The 25,055-nt window shown below is 59.1% G+C and overlaps 1 protein-coding gene across 2 annotated transcripts in view; it reads left to right on the top strand.

Annotated features, from left to right (window-relative positions):
• PHF2 (PHD finger protein 2) overlaps nucleotides 1-25,055 on the top strand; it is an 86,731-nt gene that overhangs the window by 58,443 nt on the left and 3,233 nt on the right. The window contains exons 5-20 of one of the 2 annotated variants that reach the window (XM_064291050.1): nucleotides 604-745; nucleotides 2,042-2,228; nucleotides 3,149-3,311; nucleotides 4,392-4,479; nucleotides 4,940-5,046; nucleotides 6,997-7,088; nucleotides 8,214-8,303; nucleotides 8,520-8,885; nucleotides 9,587-9,706; nucleotides 10,418-10,536; nucleotides 13,296-13,474; nucleotides 13,612-13,682; nucleotides 15,035-15,195; nucleotides 20,883-21,154; nucleotides 23,805-23,900; nucleotides 24,453-24,562. In XM_064291050.1, the coding sequence (XP_064147120.1) occupies nucleotides 604-745; nucleotides 2,042-2,228; nucleotides 3,149-3,311; nucleotides 4,392-4,479; nucleotides 4,940-5,046; nucleotides 6,997-7,088; nucleotides 8,214-8,303; nucleotides 8,520-8,885; nucleotides 9,587-9,706; nucleotides 10,418-10,536; nucleotides 13,296-13,474; nucleotides 13,612-13,682; nucleotides 15,035-15,195; nucleotides 20,883-21,154; nucleotides 23,805-23,900; nucleotides 24,453-24,562 (2,363 nt within the window). Of the gene's footprint in view, nucleotides 1-603; nucleotides 746-2,041; nucleotides 2,229-3,148; nucleotides 3,312-4,391; nucleotides 4,480-4,939; nucleotides 5,047-6,996; nucleotides 7,089-8,213; nucleotides 8,304-8,519; nucleotides 8,886-9,586; nucleotides 9,707-10,417; nucleotides 10,537-13,295; nucleotides 13,475-13,611; nucleotides 13,683-15,031; nucleotides 15,196-20,882; nucleotides 21,155-23,804; nucleotides 23,901-24,452; nucleotides 24,563-25,055 lie in introns of both variants that reach the window. The other variant, XM_064291049.1, reaches the window with a different exon arrangement.

The raw sequence follows: 25,055 nt of genomic DNA, 5'->3' as shown, positions 1-25,055 counted from the left end.
TGCATGTGCTTGTGTGAGTGGCTGTGAGGTGTGAGGGTGTGAGTGGGTGAGGGTGTGAGTGGGTGAGGGTGTGAGTGGGTGAGGGTGTGAATGGGTGAGGATGTGAGTGGGTAAGAGTGTGAGTGTGTGGGTGTGTGAGGATGTGAGTGTGTGAGTGCACAGGTGGGTGAGAGTATGTGAGTGGGTGAGGGTGTGAGTGGGTGTGAGTGCACAGGTGGGTGAGAGTGTGAGTGGGTGAGGGTGTGAGTGGGTGAGGGTGTGAGTGGGTGAGTGAGTGCACAGGTGGGTGAGAGTGGGTGAGTGTGTGAGGGTGTGAGTGTATGAGGGTGTGAGTGGGTGAGTGTGAGGGTGTGAGTGGGTGAGGGTGTGAGTGTGAGTAGGTGACGGTATGTGTGTGTGAGGGTGTGAGTGTATGAGTGGGTGAGTGTGAGTGCATGAGTGTGAGTTGTGAGGGTGTGAGGGCATGGGTGTGTGCGTGTGTGAGTTCTTGAGTGTGTGTGAGTGTGCATGCACACATTTTACCCTCAGGTGGCAGGGTCATGGCCTAGTGGGGATTTGGGGCTCCTCCCTGGGCGAGGCTTACCTGCTGCCCGGCCTCCGCAGGCCCAGAGCGGAGCGTGGATGTGACGGACGTCACCAAGCAAAAGGACTGCAAGATGAAGCTGAAGGAGTTTGTGGACTACTATTACAGCACCAACCGGAAGCGAGTCCTCAACGTCACTAACCTCGAGTTCTCCGACACCAGGTAAGTGGCCAGGGGGCAGGGGGAGCAGGGATAGAGCCTGGCCCTGCGCCCTACCTCCCTGCCCTGTGTGTGGCTTACCCCTGAGCTCCTGGGCCTGGCAAGTAGCCTGGGCTGTTGCAGAGGGAGTCTTGCTGGGACCAGCATGGCTCCCAAACTGTGCAGGCACCCAGCTGTACGGCGAGCAAATGTGCCTTGCGTCTGCTGCTGGCTCAGCTTGTCCCAAACCCCCGTCTTCATGCACTCTGCCCTTGTTCTTAGCCCCAGAGGCCTGGGGGCCTGCCCTCTGCTTAGATGGGTGGGTTCCCGTGAGTTATGACCAAGTGAGGGGATAGGGTTTGTATAGAGTTCAGGTGGGAGCCCTGCTCTGGGCATGGGCCTTACCAGGGGTCTCAGAGGCATTCACCATAGGAAAACAGGTTGGCTTTGGCTCCTGGGGGCTGTATTTTTGGGTGGAGTTGGGTGGCATGGCCCCAGGCTGGCCTGGACAGAGGATGGTGCTCCTCTGTGGGCAGTGGTCAGGAGGAAGGGCACGGGGAGGGAGATGATGGCTCCTGCGGGGAGGAGAGGGTCTGTGAGTGAGGGACTAGAGCCAGGGGGTGGCCAGGACCTGGCTCTGGACTGGGCCCAGCCTTGTCCGAGTAGCCATGGTAGCAGGTTCCTTTGGGACAGCTGATGTACCAGTTGATCTGCCTGTTTTGGAGCTGTGGAGTGGTCACCATGGGGGTCGCTGGGCTTGGAGTTTAGATGCAGTGTTTTCCATGTTATTCTGGACAGTACATTTTAATCAGATCAAAGGCTGCCTGCACCCTTTCACGCTCCCCGGATTTGGTGGGAGGTGGTAGGGCGTAGTGAGCACCTCACCGTGACTCTGGAGAGCAGGGTGGCACCAGGAGGCCTGCGTGGTGCAGGAGAGATGGTATCTGCTGAGTGCCTGTCACTTTACATCCTACGTCAGTGCAGCCAGCTGGGACCATCTAGGTATCCAAGGAAGACTGCCTCGCTGTGAGAGGGGCCGGGGGCTGGTGCCCTGGCCTTCTCCTTGCCCCTCCTCCGTGCACGGAGACCACCGTTTGATGCCTGCCACTGCCACCAACCCGAGGTGTGGCTGGCGCCTTCCGGTACTCCTTGAATGTCAGCTTGCCCATCTGTAAGCCGGGAGCAGTGCTGCCCCCCTCCCAGCTCTGAAGTGTAGTGTGGAGGACCTCGCGGAGTGCCTCCCACCTTCCTGCTCACATGGTTCTCACACAGTAGTGGCGGCACGGACCATGCTGACCCTGTTCCTCTCCCCACCACCAGAATGTCCAGCTTTGTGGAGCCGCCTGACATTGTGAAAAAACTGTCTTGGGTAGAGAACTACTGGCCCGATGATGCTTTGCTGGCTAAACCCAAAGTGACCAAGTACTGCCTCATCTGTGTGAAGGACAGCTACACTGACTTCCACATCGACTCGGGGGGCGCGTCCGCCTGGTACCACGTGCTCAAGGTGAGTGAGGCTGCGATCCCCCCTGCACTGCTGGCCTGCACTGCTGGCCACAAGCCATGGCCGGGTACAGGCTGCCTGGAGCCTCTACAGCCCCAGCTGTGCCAATGCTGCACTGCAGGAGTGGGATTCTGGCCTGCGGGTGGGCAGTGAGTCTCATGAAGTAACCTGCTAGAAGCCCACATGAGTCATGATCAGTGCTGCTCGTGTGGCTGGTGCTCAGATGGGGAGAGAGGTGTTGGGAGACTTCCTGAAGGAGAGGCCTAGGGTCTCCACACCAGCCCAGCAGGGTTAGGAAATGGGCCATGAGTCCAGCCCAGCCCAAGGCCCGAGCAGTCTGAAGAGCCTGTTGTGCCTGTGGCCTAGTTTGGTCCCGTCTCATGTGCCTGTCTACAGTGTGTGATGGTGGGTGTGCCCAGACCCTGTGACCGTCACGTCCACTTAGAACCTTCCTAACATCCAGATGTCTGAATTGCAAAGCACATGTGGCCCCGTGGTTTTTTGTAAGGAAAGATGGTCCTAGGCCAGGACTAGTTTACGAGGTGGGATCCATCCCCAGGTACCTCCACTGTCTCTGGGGCATAGCAGGCTCTGTACCCCCAGGATCCCTGGGGTGTGGCAGGTGCTGTAACCCCAGGATCCCTGGGGCATGGCAGATGTTGTACCCCCAGGATCCCTAGGATGTGGTAGGCTCTGTATTCCCAGCACCCCCTGGGGTATGACTGGCTTTATACCCCCATTTCCCCAGGGCATGGTAGGCTCTGTACCCCCAGCGTTCCCTGGGGTGTGACTGGCTGCACCCCATTTCCCCAGGGCATGGTGGGCTCTGCACCCCAGCACCCCCTGGGGTGTGACTGGCTGCACCCCCATTTCCCCGGGGCATGGTGGCCCCGCACCTCCCACACCGGCCTCTCTCGTCACAGGGGGAGAAGATTTTCTATCTCATCAAGCCGGCCTTGGCCAACCTCTCCCTCTACGAACGCTGGCAGTCAGCCTCCAACCACAGCGAGATGTTCTTTGCGGACCAGGTGGACAAATGCTACAAGTGCACCCTCAAACAGGGCCAGACACTCTTCATCCCATCAGGTGGGATGCTGGGCCCTCCCCGCCGCTCCTCACAGGCCTTCCTCGGGCCTGTGCTGGGGCTCTTGTGTCCCTGCCCCGCACACAGGCTTCCTCCTCCCCTGCCCTGGGCCTGCTTGCTCCCTGGCTTGCCTGGGCCCCCACTGGGACTCCCTGCTGAGCCCACTACCACCAGACCTGGCCGAGGGAGCCAGTTAAGGGGGCCTGGTTCACAGGAGCCTGGGCTGCCCTGCTCTGCCATAACACGGGCACACCTCTGTCCTCCACCCGCCATTCCCCACAGGTGGTGAGGCTTTTGGTTCATGAGCATGCAGGGGAGCCCTATAGAGGCAAGGGAGGAGAGGGGGCTCGCTTGTGGACATTCATCAGGGACTTTCAGAGATACTCGGGGAGGGGAGGGGCGGAGAAAGCATGCAGCCTCCCGCTTTCCCACCCCCCACTGCCCCCACGCGGTGTTGGCGGTTCATCTGGAGACTTCACTGTCTACCTCCGAAAGGCTTCTTATTCTGGGTAACAGAGTTACTGCCTTGTCCTCCTTCTTTCCCCCGGATATCCTCCCCGCTTTGTATGTGGTTTTTCCATTTTAAATCAGGGTCCAAACGAGGCCTTCTGAATCCTTCATAGTTTCTGGGTCCTGCCCTCCTTCCCTTCCTCCCTCCTTGTTTTCTCACAATCACAACTTACTCCTTGAAGAACTGAAGGGTCCCGGGGGCTGGACCCTGAGGTCCTCCTCCTAGGATAACCCAGGGTGGAGTCGCAGCCCCCCACCCCCAGGAGACGCAGCTGCCCTGCCTTGTCCTTCTCCTCAGCCTGTGAGCAGAGGTCAGGGATGTCAAGGCATCTGGGGACTGGACAGGGCTCATTTTGTCACTCTGAGCCACCCCACCTCCCTGCCTTGGTTTCCCTGGCTGCCCTGGAGGGGCTGGATTGAACAGTTTAGCCTGCTCCTAATGGCCTCTTCTGCCTGGAAGGCCCACCCCACTTTCTTTGTATGGAGGGTAGGGTGGGGTCAGGAGCTCCTGGGCAGCTGGTCAGGGGTCATCGAGGCACAGCAGGGCCTAGCAGTGTCTCTTTGTCTCCTAGGCTGGATCTACGCCACACTTACGCCTGTGGACTGCCTGGCCTTTGCGGGACACTTCCTCCACAGCCTAAGTGTGGAGACGCAGATGAGGTAATGCTGCCAGTGCTATGCCTGCGTCCTGGGCTCTGCTGGGCAGGTCTCCCCCACTGGGTCAGTGTGATGGGCACCTATACCGGAGCCCTACGCCGGCCCACGTGGGGGCCTTGGGTGTGGCCCACTTGTTCGAGGCCTCTGTGTGCTTGTGGGGGAAGCAGGAGGTGGGCTCCCTTGACTGTGAGAGGCTCACTGGCCACCTGCAGGGCTCTGGCTTTGGGATGGTTCAGGCCACCCTCTGGGGATTTGGGGAAAATCAAGAGGCTGGCACTTCCCCTATTTTCCGGTCCCAGACCTTGTTCTCTAGTAAAGGCAACCCCACAGCCCCTGCCTGGGTGGCCTTCACCAGAGGACTTCGGGGCCCAGCAGGGGAGGCCTGCAGCCTGGGGCCTGGGAGGGTCCCTGCCTTGCCGGGCAGTCCTTGTTGTACTGAAGTGTCCTTTGCTGTGGCTTGCAGAGCATATGAAGTGGAAAGAAGGTTGAAACTTGGCAGCCTGACACAGTTTCCGAACTTCGAAACTGCCTGCTGGTACATGGGGAAGCATCTGCTGGAGGCGTTCAAAGGTAGTGGTTAGGCTGTGTGCGGAGCATGCAAGCGTGGCGGGCGGCGGGTGGGAGGGCCATGGCTCTGCTGCTGTGGCAGGGCTCTGGGAGCTGGGGCGGGGCCTCCTCCTTGTGCTCTGAATGCTGCCTTTGTGTGGTCTTGAGCAGGTCTCCTCCCCTCCCTGGGCCTCGGTTTCCCTGTTTGCGCACCACAGGTGCTGGATTACAGTTTGTGCCAGCTCCTCGTGGCCTCTCCTGCCTGGAGGGGCCATCTGGGATTTTAGAAAGGGGCTGGGCTGAGTGGTAGGAGGCCTAGGCGTTCATTCAGCCTTGTGCCTGTGGCCTTGATGCAATTAGCACTAATTTCCCCTTTGCTCTCAAAAATGTCTCAGGAGGGTAAACTCCACACAGTCACTGTCATTTATGAGAGCCGGGATCTGCCCTGGCTTTGTAACAGCCAACTTAAGCACCTTCTTGATAGCCCCTCTGTGAAGTGGGAGTGTGTGTGTGCGTGCATGTGTGTGTGAATGTGTGTGGTGTGTGCATGTGATGAGCATGTGTGGCCTGTGCATGCAAGTGTACATGTGTGATGTGTACATATGAGCACATGGGTACATGTGCACACACGTACATGTAAGCATGCACATATGCGTGTGTATCTGTGTAGTATGTGTGCGTGTGCACGTGTGCCTGTCAGGCATGTACAGTGTGTGTGCATCCGTGTATGTGCACGCATGTGTGGGTGTATCAGGGGTGCCCTCCATGAGGCTCACAGGGGAGGAGGTGGGTGAAGTGTGGAGTGGGACCTCATCACCCTGCCCACCCTCTCTGGCCGTCCTCTGGCCAGCCTGTGGGCAGTCAGAAGCCCTTGGCCCCAGCTGCCTGGTGCCCTTCTGCTCAGGTCTTCACACTTAACACGGCAGCGCGAGGGAAACTGGCTAGATGGAGGATTTTTGCTTTCATTTGTAGTTTCTTTTTAAGTGGTGACATCCCTGGGAAGTTGCATTTATTTTCCTGATAAAAGTCAGAAAGCAAGACTTTTTTATTAGGAGCCCTTTGCACTTTGACTCTAGTTTAAGACGAGAAAGCTGAAAGTGCTCCTTAATCTCTCCCGGCCAGGTTTCTATGAATTCATCAACCACTCCCCAAAACTGGAAGCCCTGAGCTGGACCCTGACAGAAGGGGCCTGTAGGAGGGGAGCTGGCCCACCAAGGAGAGCCCACAGGAGGAGAGCGGAGGGTGGAGGAGAGCTGGGGGTGGACCCATTCCTGGAGAGGCTGAGCCACCTCTCTGGGCTCAAGCCCGCTGGGGCTGCTGACCAGCTGGGTGGCTCTAGGCAGGTTGCCCGGCCTCTCTGCTCCTCAGGTCCCCTCTGCAGCAGGGTGACAGCATTAGCTGCTCATGAGACTGAGAAGATTGTTCCTGAAGATAGGGTCGTGGTGGGTAAGGTTAGTGTAGAGCTGGGACGTTGGAGGCCTGTATCGGAGCCCCCCACAGGTGCCGGCTCTGAGCTTCCGTCTTGGAGAAGCCTGGCTTCCTCAGCTTGGGAAGGGCTCTCAGACCTGCCACTAGAGCTGTTCTGAGGGTGGAACAAGATGTGCCTGATGAGTGTGGGCCTCAAACCAGGGCCTGTGACTGACTGGGAGATGGTGTCCTCGTGGGGGGACTCAGGCTAAGGCAGCAGGGCACTGCGGGAGAGGGCTGGCTCCTGCGCCGGGGCCTGGTAGCCACGCTGTTGATGGGACAGGAGGACGGGTGCCGTCCCAGCTGTCCATTTCAGCACCCTCCCAGGTTCCAAGAGGAACCGTTGGCAGTTGGGCTGGTCCTGTGGGTGGAGGCTCTGGCTGCTGCTGCTGCCGCCACTAGGGGCTGTGATGGCTGCTGGGCTGGGCGTGATGTAGGCTCAGGCTTTGGGGTGAGGCAGCGAGGTGGGCACAGTCCCCTAAGCTACTCCTTTCCCTCCTCCCCCAGGTTCTCACAAATCTGGGAAGCAGCTACCGCCTCATTTAGTCCAAGGAGCTAAAATTCTCAATGGTGCTTTCAGATCATGGACTAAGAAACAGGTAGGCACCTGGCCGCAGGGCAGAGAAGTGGAAGGAAGGTGCTCAGGAATGGGGCAGCCATTCTGGTGGATGGGGAATGTTGTGTGGTATGCAGGCAGTGCTGCCAGGTGGGGCTGGCAGAGGGCCCCGTTGCCCAGGTGAGACACCTGTACTGGGCGCCCACCCACTCCCATACTGGGCCTGGGCTTCCTTCCTGGTCAGGGGAGGGTTGGAGACTAGGGCAGTGCAGGATTCCTGCTTGGCTTTCAGACTGGGCAACACCATGCAGGGAAACACCCTGGTACTTTTCTAGGAGGCAGGGAGGGGGCTTTGCACCTGCAGCCACCATTTCCCTCCGGGCCCCAAGGCTTGGAGTAGCCCAGGGTGCCATCCCATGTGAGGTATCAGCCACAAAGTCCGCTGGAGCAATTTTGTGCCTAAGAAGAAGGGATGGGGCTGGCTGCTGCTCACAGCCTTCTGGGGGAGCTGTGCAGGCCTCATGTCCCTGGGACTCAGGTTCTCCACCTGTGCAGCGGAGGTCATGGCAGTGCCTTCTCCTTGGGGACAATGTCTGGTGGAGCGGGCCATTTCCTGGGCGACAGTGCCTGACCCAGCTTCCCATGAGGGCTCAGAGGGCAGCCTGGCCCCTGTTCACCGTCTGGAAAAGGATGTTTTTCACAGAGGGGATGGGAGGGTCTTGATGGCCTGGGCCAGAGTCATTATGGCCAAGATCTCCATCTTGCCGTGAGAAACAGGGCCTAGCCTGGGCTGAGCTTGACTGGGCCCCTTGGCCATCTGTAACCCAGTGAGGCCTGAGTCCCTGCTGAGGGGCCAAAAGCACAGGCCCTGGGCTAGGTCATGAGGCTGGAATGTTGCTGCATCTCCCCAGCTGTGCGACCTTGGCACGGTCACTGAACCTCTCTGGGCTCCATTTTCTCACCTGGGCAGTGTGATAGGAATGCCTTCTCCAGGGCTGTTGGAGGACAAGCAGGCTCTGTGAGAGCTCGGCCAGGGCTGCTCTGGTTATTCCGGAGCTGGCGCTCAGCAGGCACGTGGGCCAGGCATGTGGACCCCCACAGGAGGGTGTGGCCTGGTGGGTGTGGGCACCCTCCCAGCTCGCGGGGCTCACTGCTGGCTGTGTTCCAGGCTTTGGCGGAGCATGAGGATGAGCTCCCAGAGCACTTCAAGCCTTCTCAGCTCATCAAAGACCTTGCCAAAGAGATCAGGCTCAGTGAGGTAAGGCCCTTCCTGGGTGGCGGCCCCAGGATGGGGGGAGGCCTGGCTCCTTGTCCCAGTGCCCCAGCTCAGGGAGCCCCTAGTGCCCAGGACAGCCCCTCCCCCCATGCCCTTCAGCACGGTCTCCCGGCTGTGGTGCACAGAACAGATGGTCTGCACTTAACACCAGGTGGGGCAGGTGGCAAGGGAGGGGCTGACCTCTTCCACCGCCCCCAGAATGCCTCCAAAGCTGCCCGACCAGAAGTGAATGCTGTGGTGTCCTCGGACGAGGTCTGTGACACAGACAGAGGGAAGGAAGAGCCCCTGTCTCCCGTTGAGATCACCCCATCTCAGTCCCTCCTGGAGAAAGTGTCTAAAAAAAAGACTCCCAAAACTGTGATGCCCAAGCCATCCAAAATCCCCAAGCCCTCAAAGCTCCCCAAGCCCCCAAAACCTCCCAAGACGCTGAGGATCAAGGATAGTGGCAAGAAGAAAGGGAAGAAGTGCAAGGAGACAGGCTCCCCAACCATCCCGAACCTGGACCTGCTCGAGGCCCACACCAAGGAGGCTCTGACCAAGATCGAGACGCCCAAGAAGGGCAAGGTGGGCGCAGGGCTGGGCTTCCAGGTGCTAAACAGGGTGGGAGGCTGGGTGTGGCCCTCTGGAGTGCAAGTGGTGGGGCGAGGGCCCTTGGGGAGGTGTGGGGCACAGAAGAGCTTTGGGTGGGGGGCGGTCTGCCCTGCAAAGGCACTGTCCTGCCAACACAGCTGTGTTGAGGCCCAGCCCAGAGCAGCTCATTTCTGGCCACACTGAGCTGCAGAGCAGTGAGCGCTGAGGAGAAACAGGTGACCTGGCCAGAAAGGCCTGCAGTAGGAGGAGTAGGGTGGATGGATGGTGGTCTCTACAGAGGGGTTACCTAGCCGAGTCTTCATAACTGAGTAGAAAGTAGCCAGGGACAAAGAGAAGGTGTCTGTGGAAGAGGCCTTGGACTGAGACAACAGGAGTGGCTGAGATGGCTCAAGGTAGAAGGGCCATCTCCTCCGGGAGGAGGCTGTTATCCCCTCACCAGGGACCGATGGCTCCCCCAGGACACACTCCACAGAGCTGCAGTGGGCACATTGCTTTCTCTTTTTCAAGCCAAGGGGGATGAATGACAGGTGCACACGTGAATGAGTGAGTGGACTGCCAGGCCTTGGGCAAGCGGCGTGGTCAAGGACTCTGGTGCAGGGGTCATGGGGTCAGGATGCTGGCCAGCTTTTTTGCTCTAGCGTCCGCCTCTGTGTCATGGCTGCTCTGTTCTCTAGGCTACAAAGAGTGTCCTGAGTGTGCCCAACAAGGATGTGGCTAATAAGCAAAACGACGTGGACAGGTTGGAAATCCGAGAACAAACCAAGAGCAAGTCGGAGGCCAAGTGGAAGTACAAGGTGACAAGCGTGTGCATGCATGTGTGCTTGTGCATGTGTGAGTACACACATGTGGATGAATCCACACTTATGTGAAGGGGTGCATTTGTGAGGGAAGGCAGGTGTGTGAGGGGGTGGGAGGGTAGGTGTGTGATGGGGTGGGAGGGTGGGTGTGTGGTGGTGTGTGTGAATGTGTGGGCTATGGGAGTGTGAGAGATGTGTGCCTGTGAGGTTGTGCATGTGTGTGTGGAAGCTCGGGAGTGTGCAGGTGTGTGTATGAATGGGTCGGTGAGAGTGTGTGTGGTGTAGGGGAGTCATGTGGACCTCTACAGGCCTCCTGTCTTCTGGTTCTGACTTACTGTGGGTTCCGCATGAGCTCATCACGGTGTGTAGACGCTGAGCATGCCACCTCCACTAAGTTGATGGCAACTTTCCTTAAATCTCCATCTCCCCGGCCGAGCTTACATTGCGCTGGGGGGACAGGCCCCGTGGGCTGTGGCGGGTGCCGGGTAGGGGGAGGTGTCTGCACACAGGCCCCTCATGTGCTGCCTAGCAGGTGTCAGGAACCTTCCTGAGGTGTGTTCTGGCTGCAGCAGCACCGTATGGGGTGGCGTGGCCCGGTGCCTTTGCCCCTGGGCTGTGTCTCTCACGGCTCTTCCTGAGCCCCAGACTCTACATCACCCAGCCCACTGCTGTGTGGGGCTCAGTGATGCTCCTGGTTTTACTTTCCAGAACAGCAAACCAGACTCCTTGCTGAAAATGGAGGAAGAGCAGAAACTGGAGAAGCCTCTTCTGTCAGGAAATAAGGACAACAAATTTTCATTTTCCTTCTCTAACAAGAAGCTCCTGGGGTATGTAAATGCACGGACTAGGAAAGGTGGGTCACGTAAACACCACATGCACACCCTACAGACACGTACCACACACACATCTTGTACACACATCACTCCCACACATACCACACACACCATACACCCCATACATATACACTGTGCACGTATCACACTTACACACCGTACACATACCACATATACCACACAAACACCATGTACGTGTCACACGTGCACTATACACATGCCACACAAACGTACACACCACGCATAGAAACACCATGCACCTGTCACATACACCATACCACACACATACCCCACACCTACACACTGTGCATGTATCACGTATATCTACACACCACACGTGTACACACCATGCACATATCACATGTACCACAGACACCACAAACCTACATACCATGCATGTACACACGTCCCCCACATACACATCATGGACCTATCACACTCACATGCACACTGTGTACACATCACACACACAGACACCGCTCACGTGCACACTGTGTACACATCACACACGTGCACACCACTCACGTGCACACCGTACACAACACACACGTGCACACCACTCACGTGCACACCGTACACAACACACACGTGCACAGCACTCACGTGCACACCGTACACAACACACACGTGCACAGCACTCACGTGCACACCGTACACAGCACACACGTGCACAGCACTCACGTGCACACCGTACACAGCACACAGGTGCACACCACTCACGTGCACACCGTACACAGCACACACGTGCACACCACTCACGTGCACACCGTACACAGCACACACGTGCACACCACTCACGTGCACACCGTACACAGCACACACGTGCACACCACTCACGTGCACACCGTACACAACACACACGTGCACACCACTCACATGCACACTGTGTACACATCACACCCCCCTGCACACACAGCATGCACACACACGTGTGGAGACTCTGGCTGACACACCCTCACAGAGAAGTTCCTGGATGAGGCCCCTCACTCCTGTCCCAGCTGGCAGTCACTGCATGCTCCACTGTGCTGGGCGCACACTTCATCCTGGGCCCTGCCCTCAGGAAGAGTATGGTCTGGAGAGCGTGGGAGTCTGGACAGACAGCGAGGTGGAAGTCTGGAGGGTACAGCAGGATGTAGCTGGGGTGGGGCACCTCAGGATGTAGCTGAGGCCAGCGGAGAGGAGCCAGCAAGGGTGGGGCGTTCATTGACTCTGGGGCTATGAACTGAGTGGGGGAGGGAGCCCTGTGGCTAGTGGGAAGAGCTGGTGTTGACCCACTGCTCTCATAAACCCACGTAGAGGGATGACGGTGATGGGCACCCTGAGACTGTGTGCCCAGGGCCTGGCGCATCTGTGAGTCACAAAGGGCTTCTGGAGGAGGTGGTGAAGCACTGAGAGGTTAAGGGCCGGGGGGGTCAGCTGGCAGAGGGCAGTGCACGGGGGACCTGGGCTAGGAGGGGCCAGCCTGGGAGCCTGCGCGTGCATGAGGGGCCTGGAAGGCATGGCAGAGCTGGAGAGGCCAGAGACCTTATCCGGGGAGAGGTGAGAGAGGCTGGTGAGGGCTCGTGAGTGGGCCGAGCCTCGCAGAGGACGGGAAGCTGCAGAATGGGTCTGCATCTGTTAACAAGTGCAGTGCAGCCCCTAGAGAGGGGTGTGAGGGCCCTGGCTGGCCTGTGGCCCATGGAGCTGACCTCGGGTGTCGGGCTGGCCAGTGCCCGCACGTGCCCCACAGGCACGGGGGCAGGTGTGGCAGGCACCCCTTTTTGTAGTGGACGTGAGTGGGTGTGGCAGGGCCTGAGTGGTGGCGGAAAGCAGGCATCACCATCTGAGCTGATGGCAGAGTGGGGTATGTGGTCTGCATGGTCTAACATCCTGTTGCCGCTAACTTCAGAGCCTTGAGCCTGTTGCTGGATTTCTCCAGCGTCTAAGTCCTGGCGAGCCTTTAAACTGTATCAGCCACGTACTGTGCTGTAGAGAGTCTAGAAAAGAGAGGAGAGGACAGTCCATACAGCAGTCCAGCAGTTTGTACGTGCATGTACACACATCTCTCAGGACTGCAGTGCCACAACGCATGCTTCCGGGCCCTTCTCTTTGAAAGCGCTGGAGGCAGGCCAGCCGGGCACCCTCTTCTGACTGTGTTCCGCTTTTCTGATTGCTCAAAACTGGAGCCATACCCATTTGAAATCCCAGACATTTCTGCAGAGCCTGCCACCCCAGTGAAAAGCCTTTCCCTCTGCTCCATGGAGAAGGAAGCTGCCTTCCTGAGATGTGGGATGCGCAGGTGGGGCTGCTCGTGGCTGGAGCAAGCACAGGAGGGGGTGTGTGCCCCCCGGTCTGCAGTGGCCCCCCACCTCCCCAGGAAGGAGTGTCTGCACTGTGGCCCTGGATTTGTTTTCCAAAATAGCTGGGTAGAAAGCTCATGCATGTTGGCGCTGGTTCTGTTTCACCTGATGTCAGCAGAGGCCAGGCCTCGCTAAGCCTCGTGGGGCCCCAGGACAGCTGGGAGGACCCTCACTTAGGTGCTTAGATGGCCTAAGCAGGCTCTGCTAGCAGTGTGTCTTGTCCTCGCCTGGGGCCACAGCACCGGGGAGGGGCTGCAGGGTATGTAGGTCCCAGCCCTGTCCTGGCTCTCTGTGGTCCTCTGGCCATGAGCTCGCCCTCCCTGTGGGTTGCATTCCCTGACCTCTTGAGCCAGGGTTGGACAGGATGACCCCCTGGGACGCCCAGCTGACCCCTGCCGACCTTTGCTGCCGTAGCTCCAAAGGCCTCAAGCCGCAGACGAGCCCCAGCGTGTTTGGGGCCCTGCAGAACTTGAAGGAGGACAAGCCCAAGCCCGTGCGTGACGAGTACGAGTACGTGTCGGATGACGGCGAGCTCAAGATCGACGAGTTCCCCATCAGGAGGAGGAGGAACACTACCAAGAGGGACTTGTCTTGTGAGTTGTGCCTGCTCTGCCATGTGCCAGCCTTGTGGGGACTAACTAGTGTTGGGTCAGGTGTGGCAGCCTCAGCTCTGGAACAGCCTGCCCTCTCCCGAGCCGTGCCGCTAGGTTCCTGTCTGCTCTTGTTGCAGTTCTATTGGATAAGAAAGAGATGCTCCACACATCAGTTAAGAAGCCAAAGCTCGACTCAGTGTTTTATAAGGTGGGTTGTTGATCACAGGTGCGTGCGGCCCTGCTGGGAGCAGGCCCTCTGGGTGCATGCCCTACAGCTCTGTCAGGCTTGTGGGCCTCACCTGCCTGATGGTCTCCAATTAGGTGTTCTGTATAAAGGACATGCCATGTGGGGAGGGAGGGTGTCCTCATCCTTGCCCTACACTTCTCCGTGGGGGAGGGCTGTGGCACCCGCTCTGGATTTGGGGTGGACAGCCCCTGTCGCCCTGTGTGTCCCCTTGGATTTCGGCCATCATGATCCTGAGTAGGCCCGTAACAGGGGTGAGCTGCCTCGGACAGTGTGGCAGGCCTGCAGACCGCCCCGCAGCTGCTGAGAGGCCAGTCCGTAGGTACTACATAAAGGTCTGCAATGCAGGTGACAAACGCAGCAAGAAACCCTGCCCATAGGTCGGGGCTAGAAGGAAAGCAGAAGCCAGGCATGTTGGGGGATTTGTGTTACAGATGTGCATGACAACCTCTAAGCACTTCCAACCCGAGATTCGGTGACTGTCGCTAAGATGGCCAGGGCAAAGACTGCTGTCCTTTGGTCAGGGTCACGCTCCCTCGGGAGCCCTGGAGGAGGGATGTTCCAGCAGGGCCACCTGGAGGGTTCTGGAAGGGCTGTCAAGCTCTGGGAGGGGGGTTATCTAGATGGGGGCTTGTCAAACGAGGGTCCTTGGAGCTTGGGGCTCCTCAAGGGCCTTCAGGAACACTTCCCTCTCCCCAGTCACCATGCCAGCTTTCCTTGGCCTGTTTTAAATATTGGGGCTCTGCACCTCATGGAGGCTTGCATGTTGCTGTGATGCTGAACAGGTTTCAGTGGAGCTTCCAGACTAGCAAGAAAGGCCTGGTGATCCACTTCCAAAAACCAGCTGGTGAAAACCTGTGAATCACAACAGCCTGATCCACAGCTGACTGTGGGGATGGTGCAGCACTAGGCAGCATTTTATCCTGTTGTGCACGGGGTCACTATGTGTCGGGGGCTGGCTCAACAGCAGCTAACAACAACACACAGTGTGAGGGTGTCTTCGAGCCCAGGGTTCCTCTGCTATGAGCAATATAGGTGTGATGACAGTGGCGTTCTCTCTGGCCTTGCCCTCCACCATCCCTGAACACCTCTGGCCGGTGGCCTTGTCCCAGTGTGTGTTGGCCATCCACCCTGCCAGGTCAGCTTGGTCAGCATTGGCTCCAGGCCTTGTCAGAACCCAGCGGTGCTTCTTTAAAAACTTTACAAATATCTTTTTCTCCCTGAAGGGAATAAACAACCCCCTTGTCCCAAGCCCCTTCTCTGGGTTGGTTCCATCTCTGACCCGGTGTTTGTCCCTTTGTTGGTGTTCACAGCAGAGTGACGACTCCTCTGATGAGGACTCTCTGCACATCGACACGGACGCCAAGCCCAGTCGCAACGCAAAAGCCAAGAAGGAGAGCGGGAGCTCGGCGGCAGGCATCCTGGACCTGCTGCAGGCCAGCGAGGAGGTCGGCGCGCTCGAATACAACCCTAACAGGTAGACCCCACGTGGCCACTGGCTTTGAGGTCGGGTCGGCCACCCACTTGGCCACTGCTCTTCACACAGTGCCTGCCTTGGGCTTTTCTTTCCCTTGACTGGGCTGCACAGTGTGGTGTGGGGGGTGTGAGGCCATGCTGGGAGCCTGAGCAGGGGTGATTCCTGGATGCAGGTGGGCGTGGGTGTGGGAGGAGGGCAGGCCGCTGGGTGCCTATGGAGCTGGAGTCTTCCTGCCAGCTATGGGCACAGGTGTGGGGGCTCCAGCTGGTAGAGCTTGGGGCTGGGCCTGGAGCATGGACATGTCCACTGGGCACAGTGTCAGGGTTTGGGAAGAGTGGCCCTGCTCTTTCATCAAGAGGATGGAGCCAGACCAGGGAGAAGGGTTGTCCTCCTCCCTTTTTCCCCTCATCAAGGGAACGTGAGCCTGGCAGGAGCTGGCTGTTCATCTCTGGTCTGTGGGTAGAGACACACGGGGATGTGGGGTCAGGGGCAAGCAGTGCTTCCGTAGAGGTGGGCCCTGGAGCCCTGCCTGGCTGGGGCTGGGCTGTTTTGGGCATGTGGAGAGACCCCTGGTGGCGGGCGAGCAGAGGCCCTGTGTCACAGAGACCAGGCAGGCTGCCCAGGGAGGCCAGCAGCCAAGCTGAGCCCGGCAGGGGTGGTGCCAGGTGAACCAGGTTGTGTACCGGCACTGATCGTGGGGGTCTGGAGCCGGCTGAGGTGGGCCCTTTGGAGCATTTGGGCACAGAGCAGGAGAACACGCCCCTCCCTGATGTGGTCCCAGCCATATGGGGGTGGGGGTGGGGGCAAAGGGTGCAGGATTAAGGGGTAACTCCTCGTGGGGCCATGGATGGGTGGAGTCTGAGGGGCGACCACACCTGGAGCAGGGCACAGCAAGAGGCAGGGCCAGGCAGAGGCTCCTGCAGGCCTGTAGGCCCCCAGGCCTGGAGGGTCAGCCACTCTGCTGTCATTTCCCAGGTGCCTTGAGACTAATGTGAGGAGCCTGCTAGTGTGTGCTCTCCTTTGAGACTAACGTGAGGACCCTGCCATTGTGTGCTCTGCTTCTGGGCTGAGGGTATCTGGTGCAGTGGAATGTTTGGCTCAGATGGGCCCACAGGGCTTGGGGCCTCTAGGACCCTGGAGGCTGGCTTCTCTGCAGAGACCCCACCCCACAGCCCACAGGATGGACCTTGTGAAGGTCCCTGATCACCGCCCCTATTTGGGGCATTTGGGACCAAGCCAGCCTGTACCTTGAAATGCCCACTATGGCCCTCAAAGCGTCCTTTCATTTTGGCTTCAATCACAAGGACTTGACAGCCACAACCAGCAATTATGGCAAGACATGGCGCAAAACCCAAGCTCGGAGTTAGAGGGCAGGAGATGGGACTGGCAGGGTGAGAGAGGGCTCAGAGTGCCCCTGGCTGGGACCCACTGGCCCACCCCATGGTTTTGTCATAGGTTGCATTAATAGAGGCAACGTGCCCAGTGCTGGGAGGTGATGGTCCCCCCCCACCCCACGCCCTGTGTGTCCATCTGACCACACATGAACTGTGGTGTCCAGTTCTGACCTGGCCTTGGAGAGGGGCACTGACACTGTGCAGGGAGCCTGGAGGATGGTGACCTGTGAGATCCGAGACCCTCAGCCACTGGGCTGGTCAGAAAGCACTCTGGGCTGTGGCTGCTGCTCTTGCCTGGCGGCTCTGTCTGTTCCAAGTGTGAACGGGGCCTGAAGGAGGTGTGGGTGGGTGCCCAGGACCTGGGCCTGCTCAGCCATAGGCCTGCCCAGCCTCAGTCATCTGATTAGAGAGAAATGGATTAATCCCATTTGGGCTTTGCTCATTTCTCTCACGATGGTCCCTCAGTTAAATTTTCTCTAAATCGCAGGCTTTTGATATGGTTTTCAGCAGGGGGACTATTTTTTCTTCAAGTGGAAACCTTATGAGGATTTCCATGTGTGCATAAGAGCGATAGCAGAGGGGAAGGGCCTGCAGCCCCCAGCCCCACACCAGCACATGTGGGGAGTGACGGTCCCTCAGGACCTCCCTAGCCACAGTCCCCTCTAGTGCTTGTGACAGCAGCAGATCCCCACTGCTTAGATGGGAAGACTGAGGCCTGGGGAGCTTGGGCGTCTTGCTCAGCACAGTGTGCCATAAAGTGGCAGAGCCAGGGCCAGCATTCCCCTCTGTCTGATTCTGGAAGCTGAGCTCAGCTGTGCTCACCTGTCCCCTCCCATGATTTTGAGAGAGGCATTCCCTGCCCACATGGGGGTGCAGGCCCCAGAAACTGGGCGGTGAGGAGGGAGCAGCCACCCCATGGGCATGAGAGTCCCTAAGTGAAGTCATGGGGGTCGGGCCCTAGGGGTGGAGGACCAGGAGGGAGGGCTTCCAGAAGGAGGAGCAGCCTGAGATGGGATGGATGGTGGGAGTAGAGGGCAGTGCAGTGTGCTGGATGGTCCGGCTGCCTCTAGCCTGCAGCTCTCTGAGGCCTCTGTGTGGCCAGAGACGTTTTCATCCTGGACGCATTCTGACCCACTGGCCGAGAAAGGCGGTGTGGCCTTGCTGGCCCAGGCCTATGCCTCCCAGATCTGCCCTCCTCCTGTTCCCTCCTACCAAGCCTCTGTGTTTTCTAAAATTAAAGTCCAGTGGCCGCACTGTCTGTGGCCCAGCATGAAGCCCAGCTTTGGACGGTGTGAGTGGGGGGAAGGAGATGGCCGTGCTTGTGGGTGGTGCGGGCTGGCAAGCAGGCTGCTTTCGAACGAACAGACAGGGCTTTGGTGAGGCGGATTAAGAGCTTGATTGAAAAGAGCCTTTGCGAATCCAATTACTGTATTTCCTTTCATAGATGACTATTGTGTACACAGCATTCCATTCACAGACAGCCATAGTACGCCTTCTTTCACGGAGTGAAACGTGACTTGAGGTGTTTGCGGTGCTTTGGGGTTCAACTGTGGGGGCAGGGCATCTCCTGTTGGCTCTCCTCAAGGTCCTTGTGTGTCTTAGACTGGAGCCCCTCAGGACAGAAGTGCACCTCAGACCTGCGTGGGGCCTGTGCCTAGCAGGGCTGGCTGGGAGGGGGCTGGACCTTGTTGCCCTCTTCCTCAGCCCTGTCTGCCTTGGCATTTGCCGAGGGGACTGTTGCCTGTGCTGGGGCTCCTTCTCATAGCCGAGGATGGGGTGGGGAGTGCCACTATTGTGGAAAGAACTGTGTGACAGCTGATACCATATTTGACTGGTCGTGAGCCCCCTGTGCAGCTCAGTCCCTGGAGAAGTTCTCCAGATACCCCTGGGTCCCCATGAGGTCCATGGAAAGGTTGGAGGGGCCAGGGACAGGTGGGCCTAGGGCCCTGGGATGATGGGAAACAGGTTGGGGAGCCAGCCAGGTGACCCCTGGAAGCCAAGGAGGATGAGGGGGCCCTGTGCTGGGGTCCAAGAGGAGGTGCTCTGGCTTTGTGTCCTGCAAGTGGTTTCTTGTTTTGGGTCCTGCTCTCAATGGGGGTGGGGCATCTGGGAGGCCCGATAATGAGAAACACGGAGCCACCAGCGCCCACCTCTCAGAGCGGCGCTGCAGACACGGAGCTGGCCCTCCATGCTCACTGCCCGCCGCCCCCGGCAGTTCCTCCCCGCCTGCTGTGGGGAGGCCAGTCAGCTTTTGATGGTCCATTTGCGCTGTTGCAAGGATGCACTGGTTGGAAAAAGGGCTGAGAAGTACAGAGGGAAACATGTTAATTTCTCGGAGATGGTTTGCTTAGGGTTTACTGCTAGGGGGAAGGCGCAGATTTGGAATGCTAATTGGAGGATTACAGTCTTCCTATCCCTGCTGACTGGTTAACCTGTGAACACTGGCCTCGCTTAGAGCTCCCGCCTTTTGTGCTACACGGATGGAGCCACGTCCCCCGGGCAGCCACGCAGTCTGGGTGGAAGCTCACTCACTCTGGGTCCAGGGCCCCCACAGGCTCTGGGCTGCTGAGGGGCCCACCAGTGGCTCCAGGAGTCTGTCTTGACTGGGGCTGCAGGCACCCGGCATGCCCACCTCCACATGCCCCCGAGGCTGCGTGAGGTGACAGCCACCTTGGAGAGACCCTTCTGTGCCCAGTGTGGGGGGTGGGGTGCCTGGGCCACCTGGGAATGCTTTTTCCAGAGGGGGGAGGTGCTTTGCTCTTATTGGCCCCCATTCTGGGCTTGGGAAGGTCTGTCCTTGCTCAAAGAACATACATGATGATGGCAGCGCCAGTGACAATACTAATGGCTGTCAAAATGCCCATGGCAGGTGAGGAACTGCTGGCCTGTGCAGGGACCGGAGTGGGCTGCGGGCCCTCCAGAGATGCCTGTGGGCAGTGAGGTGGCACCTGCCTAAGGGATTTTCCAGGGAGACTTTGATTTTCACATGGTTCCCTGGCTTTGAGACCTCAGTGCTCGCTCGTGCTGGAGCACAGCAGGAGGAGCAGTGATGGGGAGCACCGGGACAGAGGTGGGGGTGGCATCCTTCCAAAGTGAGCTGGGCCCCCAGAGAGCAGGGGCTTCTCCACGGCCCAGATGACTTTTGTCCCTCCTTGCCTTGGTGGGTCCCAGGACCACACAGGGAACTCCTCCTCTGGGTTTCCCCTCATAGCACCCCTGGCCTACCTGGCCTCAGACTAGAATCCGTTCCCTTCCAAGCAGGTGGCTTGTGTGGCCTCATGGTCCCCCATTGTGTCCCTGGTTGGGGTTGCTGCTTGTGGCACCTGTGGAGTGCTCAGCAGAGGCCCAGCAGGGGCTGGTGAGAGTGGGAAGGGCAGCTTTGCTGGCAGGAACTCCCTGGCCTGCTTCTTCCTCTGGGCATAAGGAGCGTGTTGTGTCTTGCTGCGTGGAGCAGGGTAGAGATGATGAACTCTCACAAATACCTGGTGACAGGTGGACACGCACAGGCTGAGTGTTGATGAAGAGGAGGGTGGCGGAGGCCACTCTGTGACCCCACACTCACCTCCTGGCCCTGCCTCCAGTGGCTGGGGAGGGGAGGAAGGGGCAGACAGGGGACAGCGGTGCCCTCGGCCTGGACCCAGGAGTACCTGGAAGCATGGACCGACTGGTGTAGCCAGGCTGTGCTGCCCTCGGGTTGGGTGGGGCTTCAGGCCTCAGGGCTGCAGGTAGGGGTGGGACTAGAATAGGACTGCGGGTGCCTACCTGGCCAGCCGTCTCTGAGCTCTTGGCTGGTGTGTCTGCGCCTTGTGGGGAGCTGTGTTGACCAGGGCAGGGCTTGCCCTCCTGCTGCACCCGGGCATCCAGCCCAGACTGCAGGGCAGAAGCCAGGGGCTTCATGGAGGCCGCCACTGGGAGGTGGGAGAGGCCAGGAGAGGGCAGCATGGGGGTGGACATCTGGGTGAGGGAGCCCCCAGGTTGAGTTCATTTGTTGGTTTTAAGACAGGAGAGACTTAGGCATGATTATGTGCTGAAAGGGAGGAGCAGAGGCTGCAGGGCGTGCACAGCCACAGCGTCTACCACCCTCCCCCTCCCTCTGGGCTCCCCTTCCCTCCTCTTCCTCCTCCTCCCTCTGAGTGTCTCCTCTCCTGGCCCTCCGTGTGTCAGGCCCCCAGCCCGCTCTGCCTGAGGCTTCTGGCCCCTTCTCTGCCACAAGCCCAGTGGGGAGGGGAGGTGGCCTGGCCGTCCCATGGGTGTGGCCGCAGGGCTGATGCCTGTCTCTGTCTGTGACCCCAGCCAGCCCCCAGCCTCGCCTAGCACGCAGGAAGCCATCCAGGGAATGCTGTCCATGGCCAACCTGCAGGCCTCCGACTCCTGCCTGCAGACGGCCTGGGGCGCCGGACAGGCCAAGGGCAACTCCCTGGCGGCCCACGGCGCCCGGAAGAATGGGGCTGGCGGCAAAAGTGCAGGGAAGCGGCTGCTGAAGAGGACCGCCAAGAACAGCGTGGATCTGGACGAGTACGAGGAGCAGGACCACCTAGATGCCTGCTTCAAGGACTCGGACTATGGTGAGTGCTGCCCGCACCTACCTGCCGGCCCACCTGTCCACCCGCCCGCCTGCCCACCCCCTCCTCGGCATAGGAGCTCACACTGGGTCCTCTCCAAGAACAAATATCATTGGGGATCCTGGGCATCATTTTTTTAAAATGGAATTCATGCAATTCACCCTTTAAGTGTACAGTTGAGTGGTTTTTAGTGTAGTCATGAAGTTGTACAACCAGCACCCCTGTGCAGCACTTGAACGTTTTCTGCTCCCCAAAAGGAGGGCCCCCTACTCATTAGCAGTCACTCCGCATTGCCTTTCCCCAGCCCCCAAAACCCACCATCCTGTTTTCTGTCTTGATGCATTTGCCTATTCTGGACGTTTCATGTGGGTGGGATTATACGGTATTTATCTTTTTGTGACTGATCTGTTTCGCTCAGCCTGATGTTTTCAAGGTTCATCGTTTCATGGCCTGTATTAGCACTTCATTCCTCTTTATGACAATAATGTTCCTTTGTAAGGATGGACCATGTCGTGATTATCTAGTCTTCTGTCGATGGGCATCTGGGTTTTCCAATTTTAAAGTATCATAAATAATGCTGTGAGCATTTCTGTGCAAGTCTGGCGTGGTTGTATGTTTTCAGTTCTCTTGGGTATACACCTAGAAGTGGAATTGCTGGGTCACATGTATGAACTCTTGGAGCGACTGCACACTGTTTTCCACAGTGCTTACAGGCACTTCTGAGATCCTCACATCCACCCTGTCTGCCTCTGTGTAGATGGAGAAACTGAGGCCCAGAGTGGCTCTGTGGCCAGTCCCTGAGGTCACGCAGTGAGTTAGTGACTGCTCAGCCTCCAGGATCCCACTGTGGGCCTCTCCTGGCCGAGCAGTACTGGGCTCAGGCCAGAGCTCTGAAGGGCCTGCTCGATGAGCTGCGCTGAGAAGCTGTAAGCATGGTGCCGCTTGCCAGTCCCTGGAGCAGGGCTGTGTCTGCTCCACACCTGGGCTGCTGCCCAGGGATGATCTGGTACCCTGGGGCCAGGCGGTGTGCTGGCCAGGCACGCTGTCCCTTCCCTTGTGGTGCCTGTGTACACTTGGGCAGGGCCTTCCTCCACACTAGCTTTGTGTAATGAAGGGCCAGGCGGTTGTGTGGGGCCTGGTGGGTGGTGACTGAGAGCACTGTGTTTGTGCTACTGTTCCTGGAGCCCTTCCGTGCGAGCAGGCCAGCTGCCCACATCTGGAGGGCAGATTTGGGCTGAGCCTGGGGCCTCAGTTGACAAGCATATTGACAGTGCAGGAGGACCCCTCTTCCTGGGCTTCCTTGGGTGGGGTGCCGGTCCCTGCTACCTCCCCTAGAATCGTGGGTCCTGCGATTTTGGCCTTAGCAGCCGTGCAGGTTCAACATCCACGCCCTGTAGCACTGGTGGGGATTCCAGGCCTATAAGAGCTCCTGTGATTCAGGCAGAGTGGGGCTGTGGAATGGGGATGCATTTGGGGCAGGTCCTCACAGTGGCCAGTCTGCAGCGTGGGGCACTGTCTGCGGGGACCCTGCGAGGCAGATATCCAGGGGCTGGGAGCGCTCACCCTGCTGGGAGCCCAGCCACCTGGCTGGATGGGGCTGCCTGTCCTGGTCTCCCCATTCGCTGCTGCACCTACACTGTGGGGCCTGCAGTCTCCTGGGCTCTGCTGAGCAGCTGTGGGCAAGGATGCAGAGTGCAGAAAGGCTGGTCCAGTAGCCTCGCCTGTGTCCAGGCAGAGAGCAGGAGCCCAGAGAGGTGCCAAGGCCAGGCTGGGGCCTGGGGCCCTGCCCAGGGCTTCTGGTGGGGCAGGGAGCCTCAGATGCAGGCAGGGATGTGGTTTGGGAGAAGGCCGTTGTGTGCCGTTGTGTCCCGTTGTGCGTGCCACCAGGCAGCAGCACTGCTCTGGGACTCCACCTCACTCCCTGGACTTGGGCAGCGCATCCGGGGGCACTGGGGCAGGCCACACTCTCCACTCTGTGGCTGTGGGGCGAGGCTCTGAGAAGGGATGCGAGGCCCCAGGCCTGGTAGGGGTCCTCAGCTTTCCTTCCTTAGCACCCCCCAACTCTGTTGCCTGGGTCTGACCAGGTGGCCTCAGCTCCTTGTCCCATGGAATGGCCAGAGCCCTTGGTGACCCTGCTGGCCCACAGTGTCCCTGTCCTCACTCGGTGCAGCCTGATCTGACAGGAGGAGGAAGGGTGGTCTGTAAAGGATGGGGCCTTGAGTGGGCAGTGTGGCCGGGACTAAGTGGGACCATCACTGGCCAAGTGGGTCTAGGGGCCATGGGAGTTGGGTGCGGCTGGTGCCCATGGGACTGAACAAGGCCTGAGGGGACCTCAGACCAGAGAGCCAGGGCTTCATTGTCCTGAGGCCGAAAGTCTGACCCAGAGATCTGGGCCATGGAGGTGAGGCCTCTTGTCTGGCAGGCACCTGTCCCCCTCTGGGCCCCACTTAACCCCTCATCAAAGGGTCTTGGACTCCATGACTCAGGCGACCACCTTGCACCCGCCTCACTGCAGGCAGCCATGCTGGGAGGTGGCAGCCCTCTGCCCACTCCCTTGCTGATGGGGATGCTCCAAGTGCCCTGTCCCCTGGTGCACTGTCACGGGCGCACTGTTGGTGCTTAGCGGGCCTCTCCTTCCCTTTGCTCCTCACAGTGTATCCCTCTCTGGAGTCAGACGAAGACAACCCTGTCTTCAAGTCCCGGTCAAAGAAAAGGAAAGGCTCAGACGACGCTCCCTACAGCCCCACAGGTAGTCCTGCCTTCTGTAAAGCAGGCCAGTGGCAGCCTGGAAGGATGGGGAGGAATGTGAGCTAGGGACTGCACTTCTTGCCCTCTGAGGAGGTGTGCCCAGGCCGTGCAGCCAACTGTCCCTGCAGGTGGTGCCCACCCTGGCCCCCAGTGCAGGGAGGGTGCTGCTCTTTTCTACCAGCCCTCATGGAGAGCCTCCCCACCCCCACAGTCCCCTTCCCTGTGGTGGGGCACTACCCCCTCCCTGGTTTCTCACTCTCTGTTCTTTGGTGGCTGTGGGTCGCTTGCCCAGGGCAGGTGGGCAGGTGACAGGTAGGGGCCTCAGCCCACACAGCCCCCGCTCAGCTGCACCTGACCCCTGATGTTGTTACGGGCTCTGGGGTTTCAGTTTCCTGTCCAGGTCTGCCGTGTGACCCCCTGTTTTGAGGTGGCTTGAACTCCTGGAAACCTGGTACCCCAGGCTCACTCAGCAGGGGCAGGAGGGGCTCCACCCAACAGAGGGAGGATGGGCCACAGTGCATGGCCAAGGTGGCTGACCCTTCTCTCCCTGCAGCGAGGGTTGGCCCATCAGTGCCACGGCAGGACAGGCCTGTGCGTGAGGGGACCAGAGTGGCCTCCATTGAGACTGGACTGGCGGCTGCTGCGGCCAAGCTCTCCCAGCAGGTGAGGACAGGGCTCTGTCAGTCCTGTGAACAGACCCCCTGGGCCCCTAGACGTCAGGGGCTTGGGGACCCATGGGAAGAGGAGAGGGGCCGCTCTGCCCCAGCCACTGGGATGGCACTTTTCTCCTTGAAAACTGCTGTGAGGTGGCAGGGAAGCCAGGACCCACGACTGGGCATGGAGGTGTCTTTGTGCAGAGACCCTTCTGCTCCTGGGGGCGCTGTCCCCTCAGAGCAGGGAGGAGTGGCCATCTCGTGCCCGCCCCACTCCTCCAGCCCAGCCCCTCACTGACTCCCTGGTACCTGAGTGGTGTGTCTGGTTTAGGGCCAAGGGAACTGATAGAATCAAGGTGAGTGTTCTCACGCTGAGTCATCAGGGTCATCCCTTGGAGTTACAGGGGCCCAGAATAGGTGACTAGGTGGAGTGCCTGTCCTACCTGCCCACCCCTCAGGTGAAGCCCCATTGTGAAGCCCCTCCAGCCACCTCCCAGTGATGA

This window comes from Loxodonta africana, chromosome 9, assembly GCF_030014295.1.
Source record: "Loxodonta africana isolate mLoxAfr1 chromosome 9, mLoxAfr1.hap2, whole genome shotgun sequence".
NCBI classification, from domain to species: Eukaryota; Metazoa; Chordata; class Mammalia; order Proboscidea; family Elephantidae; genus Loxodonta; species Loxodonta africana.
Note: the sequence above shows the minus strand (reverse complement) of the source record. Positions and strands in the feature narration are given on the sequence as shown.